This window comes from Sinohyriopsis cumingii, chromosome 5 (assembly GCF_028554795.1).
Source record: "Sinohyriopsis cumingii isolate HCF-2022 chromosome 5, ASM2855479v2, whole genome shotgun sequence".
Classification (NCBI taxonomy): Eukaryota; Metazoa; Mollusca; class Bivalvia; order Unionida; family Unionidae; genus Sinohyriopsis; species Sinohyriopsis cumingii.
In genome coordinates this window covers 88,967,872-88,986,830 of record NC_142965.1, presented here as the reverse complement: position 1 = coordinate 88,986,830, position 18,959 = coordinate 88,967,872, and the positions used below count along the sequence as shown (strand labels likewise).

The 18,959-nt window shown below is 35.6% G+C and overlaps 1 protein-coding gene across 3 annotated transcripts in view; it reads right to left on the bottom strand.

Annotated features, from left to right (window-relative positions):
• LOC149799708 (beta-1,4-galactosyltransferase 2-like) overlaps positions 1-14,783 on the bottom strand; it is a 62,299-nt gene extending 47,516 nt beyond the window's left edge. For 2 of the 3 annotated variants that reach the window (XM_089957114.1, XM_089957116.1), the window contains exons 1-2: positions 14,639-14,783; positions 6,343-6,662 (exon numbers count right to left, since the gene is read on the bottom strand). In XM_089957114.1, the coding sequence (XP_089813240.1) occupies positions 6,343-6,658 (316 nt within the window). In that variant the 5' untranslated portion in view covers positions 6,659-6,662; positions 14,639-14,783. Of the gene's footprint in view, positions 1-6,342; positions 6,663-14,117; positions 14,278-14,638 lie in introns of those variants that run through there. The other variant, XM_089957115.1, reaches the window with a different exon arrangement.
• Positions 14,784-18,959: the final 4,176 nt, after the last annotated feature.

Below are 18,959 nucleotides of genomic sequence, written 5' to 3'. Positions count from 1 at the left end.
TGGGGGCAATTGAGTATCGTTAGGTATCACTTGTAGTTGCTCGCGTGTAAATCCGCGCTGAGGAGCAGTTGAATCCAGTCTATAGATTGGTGGTCTACCAGTTGATCGTGTTATCGTTGATATGTTATGTGTGGTAACACTCCAAATAGGATCAGTAGCTCTTTTTTTACCGCCTTCAAGCTCTCCTGGTTCATATAGATATCTAACAGTGACATCGCCAAGAATCGGCTTGGAAACGCTATTTATTTTTGATTTTCCGGGTATATACTCGTATTTAATCGCGTCGCTGGGCTTCATGTTGATTGCTCGGGTAATCTCGTTATTTAACGCTGCAATTACGCCTGGCAACCTTTTGACCCATTCACGAGATCGTTTTTCTTGGATGAATTCCTTCGCGTATTGATATCCAAATAACCGTTCAGCGAGAGTCCGATTGAATCGTTCAACAATTGCCTGATCACGATGTAGCGCAGTATGACCTCGTCGTATCGCGACGCTATGATGTTTCAGCGTTGATAAAACAGCGCCGCGAAATTCACTACCGGGATCAACTTGTAATAGATTTGGCCAGCGCAGAGGGCCTCTTCGATAAATTCTTTCAAACGCAGCGGCTACTTCAGTTGCCGACTTTGTTTTTAACGGCTCCGCTTGTTTGTATCGACTCGCAACATCAACTACGGTTAGCGCGTATTTGTAACCGTTGTCATGCGGCAAAAATAGTATATCAGCCTGATGAACTTCATTAGGTACGCTGACATCAAAGCGCGAGAAGTTGATTTGTTTAGGCGGTGGTAGATAGATTTGCCATATAGCCTGTTTGGATAACCAATTAGCCGCAGTGGTCTTTGTTACCTTTGCAGCGCTTGCAAGCTTACCAATTGCGGCCTTCCCCTTCCAGTATCCTCTCGGAGAATAATAGATGGATTCCATGTTGTTATTATAAACGCTATCGTTTTCAATTACCAGCGCGAGAAGCTCCGCTTCCAATCATTAATTTACCTTTCATAGCCGATTTTACCAACCATGAGGCCAATTTTTCTTTGACGGATTTATCAGGAATAGCATTTAATGCGTGAATTAATTTTACATCCGCGATATGACGCTGTTGCAGATCGCTACTTTTGTAAGCAACATCATGAGCATGACACGCCTTATCGATAGCGTTTATTGGATACTCACCGGGTTTGGGCTGATTTTGATCATCGAGTCTAATATCTAATCGTGTTCCGGGGCCACAGTAGTTATATCCTGGGAGGTGTTTTTCTCCTGGATACTTTGCCCACGGTGTTCCGGGGAGTTTTGCCAATTTGGCTGCGATGTCACCTCCTCGCTTTTTTTTAAAACATCTCCGGGTCTAATAGAAATAAATCTAAATTTCTTTGTACCGCATTGTACACACTTGCCAGTAAGCGCCGATCTGTTATTTCTTGTTGTAGCGGTTGTCATATCATTTGTGCCAGTACGTACTCTACACTTCACACAATATAGATCCATAATTTATGTATAGAGATATGAATATAATTGATTTTTCGGCGACTAAAACAAGAGAACCAGTTAAGCATGTTGCAGCGTTACCAAACTCGATCCGGATGATTATCATCGGACCATCTGGATCCGGCAAGACGCAATTGTTACTCAATTTAATAATGAGATGGATGAAGTGGGATAAGTTGTATTTGGTTGCTCCTAGCGTAGATGATCAACGATGCTACGAGGTGTTGAAAGATTTCAACGAGAATGCATCAGCGATCGCTAAAAAAAATGTTATTGAGTTTATTACGGATATCAATGATGCACCGGGTATTGATGATATTGATGGCGACGTTAACAATCTAGTCGTGTACGATGATGTTATGTTAGACAATCAAAAAAACCCAGCTAGGATATTTTCCAGAGGCAGGCATAAAAACACTGACGTGATATATGTCACTCAACGATACACTCAGATTCCAAAAGTAATTAGAGACAACTGTAATATTCTTGCTGTGTTCAACGGCGTTGATACACACACGCTACGAAATATTTGGCAGACATGGTGCGGCGGTGACATGGACTTTAATGTTTTTCGAAACTTTTTTAGTCATGCTCAGTCGACCCCACATGGATTCGTAACGATAAATTTACATGATCCTCGGACACGATATCGTATTGGACTTGACCAAATATTCGGTTAGTTGTAAATAATTTTCATTGTAAATAGCCACTTAGCAGCAGGGGGGGGCGATGACATCGACGCGGTCGTCGATGTGCTTACCGGACGCTGACGACGCTGGGGATCGACGCGCAGAAGGTGTTAATTAAACCAAATGACCATTGGACGATCCCCCAGCGTCGTCGTCGTTTTTTTTTTACCAGGCGCTGACGACACTAGATCGTTGAGTTGCAGAAAGTAATAATTAAGCAAAATAACGATTGGACAAAATGTCCGATTCGCCCCCCCTGCTGCTCAAGTAGATGGTGATCTTTGTTGTTTTTCCAATTGTTCACCTTTCAAAGAGATATTTTTTTCCGAAAAGACAAAATGCCCTGAAACATGGAAGCATTTAAATCGTCTTACCATGTTACAAATACTTCGTTCCTGTCGAGACACGACAGGTCGGATTTGTAGTCTTGTCAACCATGGTTAGAGTGTACACCGTTCAGATTTGCATAACTATTTTTATTCGGTTATCGCACCGTTCTCTGTTATCCAAATCAGACATTAATTTATTGCATATTTTAACATGTTAACATCCAGCATTCAGCACATAACCTCTCGTTTCTACTCCGTTGTACATTATGCATACCAATGATTGATTTTTCAACGATTCTTCTTTTATTTCACATCAGCGGCACATTACGATTATTCAATACCTGATTATGTCATGTGAAAAGTATTCATCCACCTGGCAAATATATTTTATAGAAAAATAAATTTTTCATGACTCATATCCTCGCAAAAATAATCGATCCTTCAAACATAAAATAAGGTCATTTTATACAACATATAAATTAGAATTGTTTACCACCCTAGTGAATGATGTCTCAACGTCGAGTAAAAAATTATATAAATCAAGTAAACATTATATAAACCAAGTACTTAAATGATATATACCTACGTGACCGAACAAAACACCATTAACTGACAAGGCAAGAGTCCATTTAGCGGAGATGGAGAATTAACCGAGAATAATCGTTAACAGAATGCGTTAACACTAGATTCAGACTGCTAGAATTATGTTATCCTGATATATCATCCTGATATATTGTTATACACGAATTTATAACTTTTAGTTTACCTTACTAAATCAGCACCAAATTAAGTTTTGCCACCTATCAAGAGTAATGCTTACAAGGTGCTTGATTACCTACCATAAATTAAACTCTGACAACTCGGACTTTGCTTATGTCTTATATTTGCCATAGTGGTTATTTACTATATGACAAGTGAAGAAATATTTTAAGAACGATAAATATTATCCCTTGAATTTGCATAATCTATATTCAAAGGTTAAGGAAGAATCGGTTGCTTTCCTTGTTAGATAACCGAGACTTGAAGCCAGTTGCAGAACAGATTATCAACAAGTTTAGCACATATGCATTAAAATACAATATTTAGTTCCCGAATGACGTCATCAACAGCCATATTTATGGCATGCTGGCAGATTCACCATCGCGTTTATATGGTGTTCGGAAGTTGAAATAAATTCATTGAATCTCGCGATACTGTTACAGAAAAGACAGACATAAACAACATCAGGTTTTCCGCTAGTATCTATTTTTGTAATTTATAAGTTAATTTGCTTCAGTCTTCATCGTTAAAAATGGTCAACTTTGCTCGTCGCATATAGGAGAAACTGCCTCGTTGCCCATCGTCTAGGCAACATTGGCACAATGTCGTCTACAAGCGATCTTATCGGGAAGTAACTATACTTTAATTTTCCTTACAGCTGTAAAGTTTCTGAACCAGACAATTATGGTTGTGTTGTTCTTTGAGCGGCAAGAACGCTGCCTAGTATTTCTGTTTTGAATGAGCCGTTCATCTATGACAAGAACGGGTTTTACTGTTGTTTCTTTGGGGGCTTCACGTCATCTTTAGCACACGATATGCTATACATGGTGGCCTGTAAAAATGGTTGAAAAAGAATCCGGGAAAATCGAAAGAAATCTCTTCAAATGCGGGAATCAACTGGTATGCATTCTCACATACCCTCATAGGCCGAGCCCGAGACTTGAAGCCACGCGGACAGAAAGTGAGATGGCAGTGGTAAAGTCGAGCGCTATAAACCATTTGCCCCCACTAGCCCCCATCTCCCTGTTGGTGCACCCAATGGAACAGTTAACAGTGACACAGGAGGTCACGGCTGATCGAAGTTATTGACTGCTCTTTCTATAGTTACATACCGTTAATTTACCAGGGCATTATAAGTCTATAATAGCAGAAGTTGTCGTCTTGTTTGCAGTTTTACCTGATATTTGATGGAACTTAATCTTCCTGTAATATGGTACATGTTGAATACACTGTCACAAAAGGTTTGTCATAACTATACTGTCAATTAAAAGTGTGTCATTGATATACCGAAAATTAAACGTGTGTCGTGACTATACTGTCTACTAAAGGTATGTCAAGAATATACTGTTAATTAAAGGTGTGTCATGAATATACTGTCAATTAAAAGTGTCATGAATACACTGTCAACTTAATGTATGTCATGCATGTACTGTCCACTAAGGATGCGTCATGAATATACTGTCAACTAAAAATGCGTCATGACTATATTGTGAACTAAAGGTGTGTCATGACTATACTGTCAGTTAAAGGTGTGTCGTGACCATACTGTCAACTAAAGGTGTGTAATGACTATACTGTCAATTAATGTTGCGTCAATAAATAAACAAACATCATATGGCAGGTTTTTCTATTGTTAAGTCTTAAGGAAAACCCGGTATCGCAAGGCTTTTTTGTATTCTTTTAATTTTATATTATTGTGAGCGTCAATACATCTGCGCCCACGCCGCTGTGGAGGGGTATTACCTACATTATTATATACATGTCTTTTTTGTTGGTTAATGCTGTATATTATATTCTGCAATATTCGAGTTTGAATTGTCTTTGTGTGTACGATGTACACTCAATATTCCATGTTTAAATATGCCAACAGTTCTTATTCGATTATCGGAACGTTCTTCGTTGTCCAAATTATACATTAATTGATTGCATATTTCGACATGTTAACAGCCGACTTCAAACGTTTGTTGTGCTTCGTTGCGCTATTTTTTAACTTTCATTACTCGAACGTATTACTTACGTAATACTGAAGAATGTTTTAAAATGAAATATTTCGTTTGCAACGAGAAGATTTTGAGTTGCAATGTCACACTTAAGAAAGTTAACGTTAGTTGTATTATAACTGCACATTTACTCATTCAAATGGAAAGAAAACAGGGAATTGCAGCATTGTAACATCCTATCTAACAAACTCAGCATTAAATAAAGGCAGCCGCAAAGATACAACCTAGAATGCTCATCTGCACACAACGAAAACACAAAATATAATACAACAAATGAGAATATGCATCGCAATGCAAACATAATGATACTGGATATAATTATCAGCATATAAAACGTATAATAATTAAAAATTCAATTATATATTAAAAAATACAAGAACATGCATGGAAGTAAAATTTTGCACCGTGGTACCCATACTATTTTCTGATCATACCACGATACGCAGCCGCACAGTATACCTTGGTCTGAATTTCCAGATTGGGCAGTGGTTGTACGGATTCGATAGAATTATCAAATGAGCAAGGTGTTTGTACCCAATTTGTGTTTATTTTTTGCCTCAGATTGCACTAACATAGATCTAAATATTTAAAGGGAATAAACTCAGGGTAATATCGCATACAATTTGTTATTTCTTCAGAGAATGAACTCATTATTTATCATTTGGAGTATCTTTAAATCACTACAAAACGACGTGTTAACCGCATTTAATGTTGTTTTTTTAATTGACTTTAGGTTGTTTACAATTCGTTATATAATCATACAGTCATATAAAAATATATTTAGTACAAACGTCTTGAACATATTCAGAGTCCCCCGTGGTGATTAACTCTGAATCGGTATGCTTTGGTGATCCTATCTACTGGATTATACAGAGAACATACATGTATAAGGATAATCGGTGTATGCGAACCACGTGCACAATTGGCGTAACTCAATATCGTTCATCTGAACTTTGTTTATCTTAAAGTTGACCGTGTCTTTCAGTGAATTTGGATAACGATATTCTACTGTATATGATTACCTAAGCATTTTTGGGAAAAACTTAAAGACTTGAGTGAGGATAAACTTACCGAGGCCAGGTGGAGTTTCAGGGCAAGGCTTTAGACTGGGTCTGTTTCGATTTGTCTTTCGTCCTGCGACTAAATCGGCTAGGTCATCATTGCTTGAATTCACGAAAGAAATGGCATTGGAGATATTGTAGACCTTGTTTCTCCTATTTTTCAGCAACCGAGACAAGTTTCCGCTAATATTTACGCTATGACCAACGTTTGCCGATGGCCATATTACCATGGAAATTAGGACGACGGTTGTGCAGATCAGGATTAAGAAAGCAGTGAATAGGCTTTTACTGCTGAATACGTTCTTGTAACAGCTTACTAATTCCATTGTCCTGCCGAAAAAGAAACAAATTATGAAGTTATCTCAAATGAAGAGAGAGATAGAGAGAGAGAGATGAGATGGAAGATAATGGAGCAAGAGCGGATCACCATGCAGTAGAGGTTGACATACAGAAAGATGAAAAGGGCCAGAGAGATAATAACTTGAAGATATATTTAAAAGCATGGTAGTGTTGACGGGTAAGTTAAGCTGCAATTGTTCTGGTAAACTTCAGCAAATAGCAGATGCGTTTTTAAATAGGTGGCGTTTCGTTTCCTTTATTAATAAATTTTTGTTCTGATCTGCTCTATTCTGCCGACTACAAGACGAAAGGAATGAACGCGATGGATTAAACACAAAAATTAAGGCATTAATATGTGTGTATGTGTGTGTGCATGTATGTGTGTGTGTGTGTGTGACGGAGAGAGCGCATAAATATAAGCCACTAATTTGTAAAAACACAAACTGATTATTTGTTTTTAATTCAAGACTATACATCGCATGAGCTCACTCAGACTGAATCAAAATGATATAACAGAGCATAAATAAACCTTGTTCTGAGTAACTCCAACAAGCAAAAGGATACCATTAAGCACTGACATTCTAAAACACTCGGCCCGTTTTAACATTTAAATTTGTCCATTTGACAAATATATTCATAATGGAGTGTTCAAGTTTCACATTTTAAAGCAGAGCTACCTTAGTGGCACACATTTGGAGCATATATTCACAGAGCAAGAAGGTAGTATCATAATTCCCACCATCCGTAAGCGGGAACACACATTGTTTTCCTCAAAGTATCTTTAATAGAATGAAATGTTTAAATCATTCGCATGAACAAAATCCATAACTTCAGATAACTATATGCCGTCGCCATTCTCGGTCTTTCCTTTGGGAAAGGTATAGATATCTGAGACAAAATGAAGTCTTCTTCTGAGAAACTATCTGCGCTGGTCATTTTACACGGACAAAAACGTTGATGTGTTCCGCGCACAACGATTACAATCACATTAATAATTTAAATTGATTGGACGCTTTCATGTAATTATTTAGATGATGCAACAGTTTCCTGCCGAAATAAAAAGGATACAAGAGGCTTGACAAAGAAATATGTGTGACAAGTGGAGAAACGGGTGAGACTATTTTCTCTTGTGATACCTGTGACACTGTGGGTATGCGATTCATAGCGTATCGGCGTAATAAACGCGGGCGGCAAGGCTACCTTGATTTATTTATCAATAGGCTTTTTGCTGCCTCATTCTATAATATTTCTAGTACTAGCGCATATCGTCTGTGTTGAGATCCACATATCTGCAATATTCAGAGGCGCATCCTGGAACACTTTGAATGAGTTCCCTGGGCACGCTCCACCCACCCACCCACCCCATCTATTTATATATTCTGGTCAGATAAGGCAATTAAACATACACAGCCAGTACGATTAATGAGTTGTGAATCAGTTTTGGAAACGGATAATGATGCCTATATTAACAAATATGTTATGCTGACGAAAGTGCGGGCTCAGGTGAAGGCAACAGTGTTGTAGTTTGAGAAGAATCATTTATTTAAATTAATCATTTGAATTACAAAGCTTATATTGACCTTATGGACCACAACACTACTTTGGGAGTATTGTCAATTCATTCAAAGGCATTATTGATGATACATCAAGAGTGTTGGTAAATCAACACATTCAAGACTGTTGATACACCAGTAGATTCAGGAATTTTGGTGCATCACCACATTCAACATTATTTTAATTCATTCGCAAAATTCTGGGGTTTTTTTTTACTTATGATTTAGGATTATTTGGGATTTAATTTGCAATTCTGTGTGTGTGTTTTGAATGTTCACTTTTTGAATTGTAGTTAAATAATTTGTTTCTTGAATTGCACTAATCTTATTGGAATCGCGTTTTTCTTTTACATAAGTTAAGACCATGGAGTCGAAATAACAGATACCTACGATCTGAGTCAAGGTCCGAATTATTTACCTAACACTCCTCCCCCCATCAATGTCAATCGATTCATATTTGTTTCCTCATTTGTTTTTTCTTCATGTATTGTTTTGCAAGTATGCATTAGCACGGTTTTGCTATACATGCTTATAAGATACTACCAATGAGGAAATCATTCACCATTCATTAAAGTTATCAAAGATTGTCTAAGACGAAAAGCCGAATTAATATAGTAACACATATTTCTTCTAATTCATATATTGCTGTGACTCATGAAGGATATAAACAATTTCTACAGACGGAAATTAAACTTCATCAAAGTAGTTCTTTCTTAAAAGGCCATAAGCTGAACAGAGATAATAATAATAATAATAATAATAATAATAATAATGAGGAATTTGTATAGCGCCTAATCTTTAGAAGCTCTAAGCGCTTTACAACATTAGACAACACCTATAACATAAAAAACAGATATAATTATATTATTATAGAAAAAAAAAACACCAAGAAATTAGAAAACAAAAACAAGCTGTAAATAGTTAAGGTAGGGAACATGATTAGGTCTTTACGTTTGTTCTTGCAGTCGAAATAAGTGAGTTTTAAGAGCCCTCTTGAATTAGATCACTGTGTCTCTGTGTCTAAGTTCAGTGGGCAAGTCATTCCACGTTGATGGACCCTGGTATGCAAATGAAAAACATTTCCCATAAGACTTCGTTTTCGTAGTGGGAATAATGAGTATACCATTGGCAGAAGAGGAGCACATGTATCTTGCTGGTGTGTACACATTGGTTAGGTCGGATATGTATGTTGGATTGGAGTGAATCGTAGCACAGAGAACAAATTTTATGTTTGATTTTGGATTGAATGGATAGCCAGTGTAGGTTACAGAGCAGTGGGTTGGTGTGCTCTGATCGTAGTACTCTTTGTATGATCAGAGCAGTTGTGTTTTGAACTTTTTGAAGTTTCTGAAGTAGATATTGAGATGAACCAGACATAATTGAGTTACAATAGACCAGTCTTGAAAGTACAAATGAACATACAAGTGTTTTAGTGGCATCAATTGAATGATATTTGCGAATGGAGCTGATGCATCTCAGCTCAAGATATGCAGCCTTGCATCTGTTCATGACATGTTGGTGCAACGTGAGAGTACTGTCCAGAGTGACACCTAGGTTTCTTTCCGACTGTGTGAATTTATTGTTGGTGTTACTGATATTTATTGTTTGAGATAAAGGATGTGACTGAGAAAGTCATTGCGTTGTGATCAGAATGGTCTCAGTTTTGTCATCATTCATATGTGGCTTGTTACATGTCATCCATGATTTCACATCAGAAATGCACCTCTCTACACATTGGATGGTAGCATCAACTTCAGTTGGGTGGCTAGATTTGTATATTTGGGTGTCGTCAGCGTACAATTGGTGAGACACTGGATGATGATCTATGACACTTGAGAGTGGCTGAGTGTATAGAATGAAGAGAACAGGTCCAATAACAGACCCCTGTGGAACACCAGAACATAGATTAACTGGACTGGAGTGTATTCCATTTGCAGACACAATTTGTGTCCTGTTGACCAAGTAGGACTTGAACCACATTAAGGCTGTATCGTGAATGACAAACACATGCTGTAGACGGTGAAGTAATATATCATGGTCTATTGTGTCAATGCTGCAGACAAATCAAGGAGGGTGAGGACTGTAATCTTTCCGCTATCCAAAGCAGAGAGAATGTCATTAACTACTTTTAGAAGAGTAGTTTCAGTAATGTGGGAAGGGCGATATGCAGATTGTACATTGCTAAAAATACTGTTTGAATTCAGATGAGATACAAGTTGGGATAGAACAACCTTTTCTAAGATTATTGATATAAATGGTAGGTTAGAAACTGAGAGGTAGTTTTTTATATATATATATTTATAATTAATATGATTTATTTTCTACTAAAAAACACCATTTTCTAGTCATAACTCACTGAACCTGTTACTTAGATCAGTCCTACTATGCCTACCTGTTTCTGTTTTCAGCATATGGGCTGAACACCAAGATTTAGCAGCTAACTTCCTCAAATTATGAGAAGCCAGATGATTGGGCTTTTCCGGTTCTAATTCAGTGTTATACATTCAATAATACACACATTTATGTGAATTGTTAAAATCACTTTGCCAGTTTTGAAATGTAGAATACTTCATCCTTTTGTAAATTGGTTGAGAAAAATTGCGTTTCGTTTCAACGATTGATTTAGCCAGACATCCCCAAAACCGAAGTGAAGTAGGACGTCTTCAGCTTTTGTCAAACTGATTAAAATCAGATCTTCACGTCTTACGTGAAGATCTAACAGTGAAAGATTAGGGGTCATGTTTTGCGGACATTTGATATTACCATAATTGCTAATTTTATCGTTCAATCAGATGAAGTCCAATATCTTCGCGTTTTGGAGACTGAGCTGTTTGCATGAAAAGCATCAATGTTTACCGAACGATTTGGTTCACTGTGAGATTTTCGAAAGTAGCGTTTCCATAGGCTAATTCAAGGGTCCGCAGAACATGACCCCTAATCGGTCGCTTTGGAGTCTTCACATAGGACATTGGATATCTAATCTTAATCATATAGTATCTTTGGTAGCCAAGGTAGTACGGTAGGTTTCATCTAATCTTTTAAACATTAAATAGAATTAAACGGTAGCGAGTTCAACGCATCCTTATAAGCTACAGCCACTATTTAATACATCTTAAACAATATAAATATCAAGACGGTAGCTTCCACGCTCCCCTAGCACAATCGCATTATTATATGTAGTTTTAGGAACAACTAAATACTGTTTACAAAAGTTCTGTTGCATAATTTCAATATTTCTTAATTCATATTCCCACATTTCTTACCCGCAGCAAGCAATTAATTTATTCACATAATCAGGGTTTTTAAAAGCATGATCTACACTAAAACAGACAAATCGAACTTGATAACTCAAAATCCTTGAAGTTTGTTTCGTTGCATGCTCCGCTAACGTCTACTTAGCTTTTGTCCAGAACAACTTTGGGGTGAAAAATAGACTCACTTATGTTACTTGTTTAGGCTCGAATAAACAGTAACACAAGAAAGAGTGAAAACAAGAAGATTTGAAAAAAATACAATAATCTATTTCCCTGGAAAAATTCTGTAAAAATGAAAAAATATGAACTTACGGTTTTATAGAAACAAATCCAAAAATAATTCAAGAATAATCCACGAATAAAATGTTTGAAGTCCTAATCACAAAATATTCTACTGATTTCAAGTTCGAATCCCGACGAAGAATCCACGATGGAAGACGACAACGTATGATGCAAACTGTAGTGTTGAATTCGACAGTCCCTTGTAGAAACAAGAATTATCCCTCCGATTTCGGAAATCAAAATAAATGTCTTATAAGAACTATCTTTGATTAAGAATCTGACATGAGCACATGTATTTTCCAGAAAAGATAAGAAATAATCCTTTTGAATCCATGTAATTTGAAATACCTCCAAACAGGACAACAAAAGTTTGAAATTGCTCAAAACAGCACAACATACAACTTCCAGTTTAACAGCCAAGCTTGTACTGAGGATTCTCTAAACATAGGTTATAGCGTCTTCTAAACGTAGAAAACGGGTCAAGTGATCATCTTCTCGAAGTTTATAGAATTCATGTATCTGCTAAAGGTCACGTACACCCAGTGTGAACATGACGAAAACCAAACAGTTTACTGTAAGAAATAAAAAATCAAACAATTTGTTTACATCTTAGACACGAAGTCTAATCGTGACCTCGACAACAACTGATCATTTTAAAATAAAAATAAAACTTGTTTACGTGATTGCCACAAATTTTGAAACAAAATCAGGACTTAGATCAACACCTGGTGTTCATTAACCAACAGTTAATGTCAAACTGTTTTCTGCAAAAGTATCATCTCTAGTGAATAAATTTACATTACAATATCAAAAATTTAAAACTGACCAACAATTAAATTGAAATAAATATATATTAAATCAGATATAATAAAATCAAATATACACAACAACTCGTATAATTGTTATAAAACAGACAATCAATAGGTATTTCTTTGAAAAACAAAATCTCCATGTGCTTGAGATATCCATCATTTCTGAAAACAATGATTTTAGTTTTATTAAAAATGACGATCGTTCCTGTTTTATCACAGAAACGTTCAATAACATTTATTTGGATCTGAATGAGCTTTACTGTATCATGGTAGTTAGCAACATCATCGTCGTAAAGTATTGAAAAATTCATCAGCAATATCTTCTGAGACGAATACACACATCTGTTCCATTCGCGCTTCAGATGTGTAATTAAATTATTAGCATGTTTCACTGTTTTCAGTCCGACGCATGCATTACTCCTATCAACCATATTACAAAAGTAAATACTTTTTAATGAGGTGATAAATAGAAATGCCCATTGCTCAATCCTGCATATATTATTCAATAGTATGTACATTCAATGATGGCTCAATTTAGTGTACATTTTTCAATTTCATTTATTTTGTGACAATGTATTTTCCATGTGACTCACACAAGTATTATTGTTAGATTTTATGTACTTCCCATGGTGAGTCAAAGCAGTTGCATACACATCATTCAATTTTATTAACCTTTCTTGGTGACTCAATCTATTATACTTTTTTCGAGTTTATTTAATTTCCATGGCGACCTCTGCAAATAAATGCTGTTCAAATCAAGATTATATAGAGGATGAGTATTTAGAACTGTGAACTACATTTGCGATTCGATCGAATCCACAGCCATGAATTTTGAATTCCTTAGAAACAGATATAACAACGATGGAAATTTCAACAGAATAAAATGCTGACCTTACAGATGTTCAAGCTCTCCTCTCTGTTTACCTTACTTTTATTATCAGTTTTAATATAATTTATAAGTTATAATGAAAGTAATGTAAACAAAAAGGAGGGTGCGTGAGAAAGAGGAGGACAATATAGTGAACTTCATAAGATATTAATAAAACAAACCTAAATGTTAGTATTGTGACTGAATGGAAACAGCACTGTCATAAAATGGTAAGGTATGCAGGATTTTTCTTGCAATTGAATGGCAGAGAATTGATTCTGGTCTTGTGATGTTACTAAGTCCCCTTCGTGCCGTCTTCAATTGCACAGAGAATTATGACAGTAGCTCTTTCCAAAATTTTGCTATAATATTCGATAATGAAAATTGCTTTTTTTGTAAGTAAATCTAATAAACTTGCATGCGTGTTTGATATATTAGCATTAATGATGGTTGGTGTATAACTGTAATTGTTTTTTATATTTATTATTATCCATTTGTGAATTATTGCTTTATTAATATTGCTTATGTTTTAAATGTCTCCCACGAAAAGCCAGATGTAAACGTACAACACACACACACACACACACACACACACACACATATAGGCAAACATAAGATTTTTAAAACTAGTTAGTATGTTTATATATTTTCGACTTTATTATATATCCATGACGTACCTTTTCTACCATGAAGTTGTCTACTTCAAATTCCATGTGTAAAGTCTCTCGCTAGTCCAAGCTTTATATGTAGGATAATGACAAACATGCACAATAGTCATGTTCCTAGGGGTCAAATAAGTACTGTTATTCTCCCATCACTCCATGAATTTATATAGTGGGTCGAATAATGCTCAGAACTATAATCCAAATGTAGTAACAAACAAACATTTTATATTTTATCTCAACGTCAGAAGTGCAAAACGACACATAATCCAATGTTTTCCGCTTCAGCGAAATCAACCCTTATAACTCTGTACCATAGGCCAACAAATTAAATCATATAACATGCCAGGACTTGAAGTGAGGTATATAGACTGCTAGATGTTTTAGTTAGAACTAGTTCTTGTAAGCAAAACAATATTATTCTGCTTCATTTAGATTCCATCTATAGTTTAGTTGTTGTTTTTGGGAATAAGTTCTAGCAACGATAAAGGCAACATTAATTCGTACATACAATGCTTGATCTTAAAACTACCTACCTCGACACTGGACAATAAACAAAAGAATCGTGTGGTAGAAAATACAGCTAGCGTAGGCGACGAACAGACACACTTTATCAGAGAACATGCGCAACTCTTTTTGACCCATTTATAGTTTGGGCAGACTCCGATACTGTTAAATTTAGTGCAATACTGATCGATGACCATACATGTATTCAGTAGATTTTTCTCTACGATAGTTTAATCTGAAACTGGCACACGCAGACCCAGAGATAACGTCTGGTTTAATGCGGATCTAAGACACGAATGTATAAACAAAGATAACAAGAAAGGTGTATTCACGTCCAGCAATTCTCACCAGACAAATCGGTATAAAATGCAATTAAACAGAAAATCTTTGATAAAGATAAAGAAAATAAATCTGTTCGAAAACTAAGGCGTTAGTTTATAAACTTGTTAGAAAAGAAAACGTTTATATTCTAACTTTGAGAAAGGAAATTTACTGAATGGATATTTTGCTTAGTTTCTTCCATTGATGACTGGTATAGATAAAGTACTCGTTCTGGAAAAGATAACTGCGTTTAAACTAAGTCATATTTAGGCAAGTAAGAGTAAAACTGTAGATTTAATTTTGACATCATAAAATACAAATGCATCTGATGTAGACAAAATTAGTGGTCTCATACTTCAAAATGCAACATTTGCAATTTGCAGACTTTTAGCTGCTTTTTTAATAGGCAATACCTTCCAAAGATTGTAAGCTAGCTAACGCAGAAACAATATTTTAGAATGACAAAACATTCTCTATAATGTGATAAATCAATCCCCATAAGATAGATGAATCAGTATAATCTGATAAATCAATCTCTATCATGTGACAAATCAATCCTTATAATATAACCAATCAATCACTGTAATATGGCAAATCAATCTCTATAAAGGGACAAATGAATCCCTATAATCTAACGAATCAATCTCTATCATATAACTAATCAATCCTTATAATATGACAAATCAATCTCTATAGTCTGACAAATGAACTCATATAATCTGAAACATCAATCTCTATAGTATTGTAACAAGATAACCGGGGTGGATTTTGGATTTATAACAGAACACTTTTGATGGTGACACAAATACAATGTTTGCTGATGAATGACTCAGGTGGAAGATATTAATACAATCCGCACGAATCTAATAATGTAACATAAATGTGAATACAAGTAAATGACCTTACACAGTACTAGGACAAGGGATAATGATTCACAGTAATTTCGCGCGACAAAATGAACGCTGTATTTTACTCAAATACTAAAAAGGATGTTCTTTACTCATATAGTAAAATATATTCACACAAATAGTGATCAATGCGGTACATTGCTCAATTATTAAAATGAAACAATCGGACAGATATCACACGCAATATCTTTACAGTCCCAAAACACCGCGTATAACAAACCCCTAAAATAGACCACGGCTGAAAGGATACATGTATGGAGTTACACAGAACACTCGGTCACTAGAATACGTTTCTACCAGTCACACTGGTCAATCAAGGAGTCAGCAGTACAAGTCGTTACCGACCACCATAAAGTTCTTTCGTCAATCAAGCAATCAACTCCCATCAATCGCTTAGCAGCCCCCGATCATATGTTACTCAAAAAGCAACAGCAACTGTTCAACCAGCTCCATCGCCAGCTGCATCGCCAGCTCCATCGTCAGCTCCACAGCTGCTATGGACTGCACCACAACCATCAAAGTCAACTATGGCCAGCTCTACAGCTGGTACCCCGTCAACGCTGACCACCGTGGTCAGCTCCACAGCTGCAATGATCAGCTCTGATCATCAAGGTCAAAAATGATCTCCTGAAAATAAATCTAACACCGTGTACTAAGAATGACACGGGCATAACCGATAACACGGAATGACGTTATATACGGTAAGCTATACAAATTACATAATCGGCACAACATTAAAAAGCAATAAACAGCTTCAGAAGTGATCCTACCTGTGTCCAAACAAAAATCCTAAACTAAACGTTTCTTAATAAAATGCTACTTTATTGCTAATATATAAATCTCCTGTTAAGTCACATACAAGACTAGAAAATATTTGCATTATACCACGAGCAACCACGCCTTGGGATAACGTTCGTACAACAAGTGGTTGCTATTTGGGCCTCATCTAGCTAACCCATAATTTTGAAACTCGTGATAAAAGCTAATATTCCCGAAGCAGTTCTACAAAATCGTTGAAAATATTCAATATTTGCTCATCGAAGCTCATAAAGGCTGGAAAGTATTCAACGCCTTTCATAAGTTCAGTATTAAATATTAAATCATTAACCCTTTGAAATCATTATGAATGATTTCCTATCAATGCCAGTAAGAGATTAAATATAACAGTGTTCAAACACCTGTATATTTATTTTCACGAAAATCATTTTCGTACCCATTTCTACCTGGTTTGTCACATGGTCTGTGAATCACTTTTCAACTTATCAGTATCTTCCATAACATTTCAATGAAAAATAGAAATAGAAACGAAATCTCGTTCGTCATTTTCTGTGATATCACTAATGCGTTTCATTGAGTTACACATAAGCGATTACTACTGAAATAAAGAATGGATGCGATTGTTGTTAATTAATTATAATGTTTCGAGGATTACATCACAATCAGTATTCAAAGAATTATCATCGACAATGGAATTAAAAATTATGACAACCAAATGCAGTTGAGCCCCTTGGATCAGTCTTGGATTCTTTGTATTATTGTTTATACTGAAGACATAGCTGAGAGCATAGAGTTCGATCACCTTAAGCCCTGTTATGTATGAGTCCTTCCCTAATATAAGGTATATTTGCAACCCATTATCGGCCCACGGCGTATTCAGTGACAACCTTTAGACATCTTCCTGCAGTACCAAATTATAGCGAGCATTTCAGTCCCTCCATAACTAACGTATATTCTGGCTTTTAAGATAATTCCAACTGCAAACAACAAAATCCCTGATATACCGGCGTATTATGGGACGGCAGATATGGATTTGTAAATATTGCAGATTCCAGTTATAAGCCAGTAAGTACGGTCTATATTGTTGAGGTTTTGATTAGTAATTGAATATTTACCGGATTTTCAATATTCATGTAAAACAAATTACATTCCTTACATCTCTGCAAGTAATACCTTTGTATCAAATGGTTCTTCGGCTGATGATATCGATTATGTAGATCATTTTTTATCTAAACCTATTGAACATATGAAGAAGTTTAATTATACATTATATAGAGATACCATGGTCGAAAATAATTGCCTTATATATATATATATATATATATATATATATATATATATTTGCCCAATTATACATTACAGATCTGAAATTTTATTGCGTACAATTGCTGATTTAGATAAACATGAAGAACCATATATCGAGGGTTGTTGCTTAATTTCTGCTCTTCCGAAATATACAAGTTGTGAAAGAATTTATTTTTAAGCAAAGCTTGAGTATCTTTGCACAAAAGAGAAATATGAAAAACGTTTGCACCTTTTTAAAAATTACGAAGAAGAAATTCACATGTTATATAACGATCTTACTTTCACGCCCTGCATAGGGTACTGTAACCTTCAACTTGACAAATCAAACCACCATGTTTTAATTCTATGTTAACCTTCCACATGAAAATCTCAAACAACCACGTTCAGATTCGATGACCTGTGTTTTTGTTTTTTATAAAGTGACTTCCTAAACTCAATAATAAACTGTATCAGGCTCCTTAAAAACTATAGAATTACGATTATTATTTCAGCTATTAGCTAATTAGTAATTAATGGTGATTGGCAGTTTGAATGCATGATTCAGAAGCAAATGTGGCATGATAAAATTAGAATTTCTTCACAGAAGTCTGAATTCTTATCTTGTCTGATATAGCTGATTTCGCCTCAACATTAAATCACAATTCCTTTTTGTGTGCACATTATATAATAGCACACACGTACGGCGATTTTGCAATCGATGATATTAGCAATTAGATACTACATTGCTGTTGGCATATCGTATTGTGATTCGCATACTGTATGAATATGTATACGAAAGGTTTCAAGAATAGAATATTGCTTCTCTACTCTTCTAGTCAGTGATGAATTTCCAGTTATTATCCATTAATAAAACCAAAATAACCAGAAAATGAATTCCTAGCTTCCATTTAATCAAATGTGTACATTGTAAATGAATATAACATGTTACACACAATGACACATACATCTCTCTCTCATAAGTAGTGTTCATTGACTTTGTATAGACTTTTCTTACATGCAATATATTATTTGATATGCATATTTAATTTGTATCGTCTGT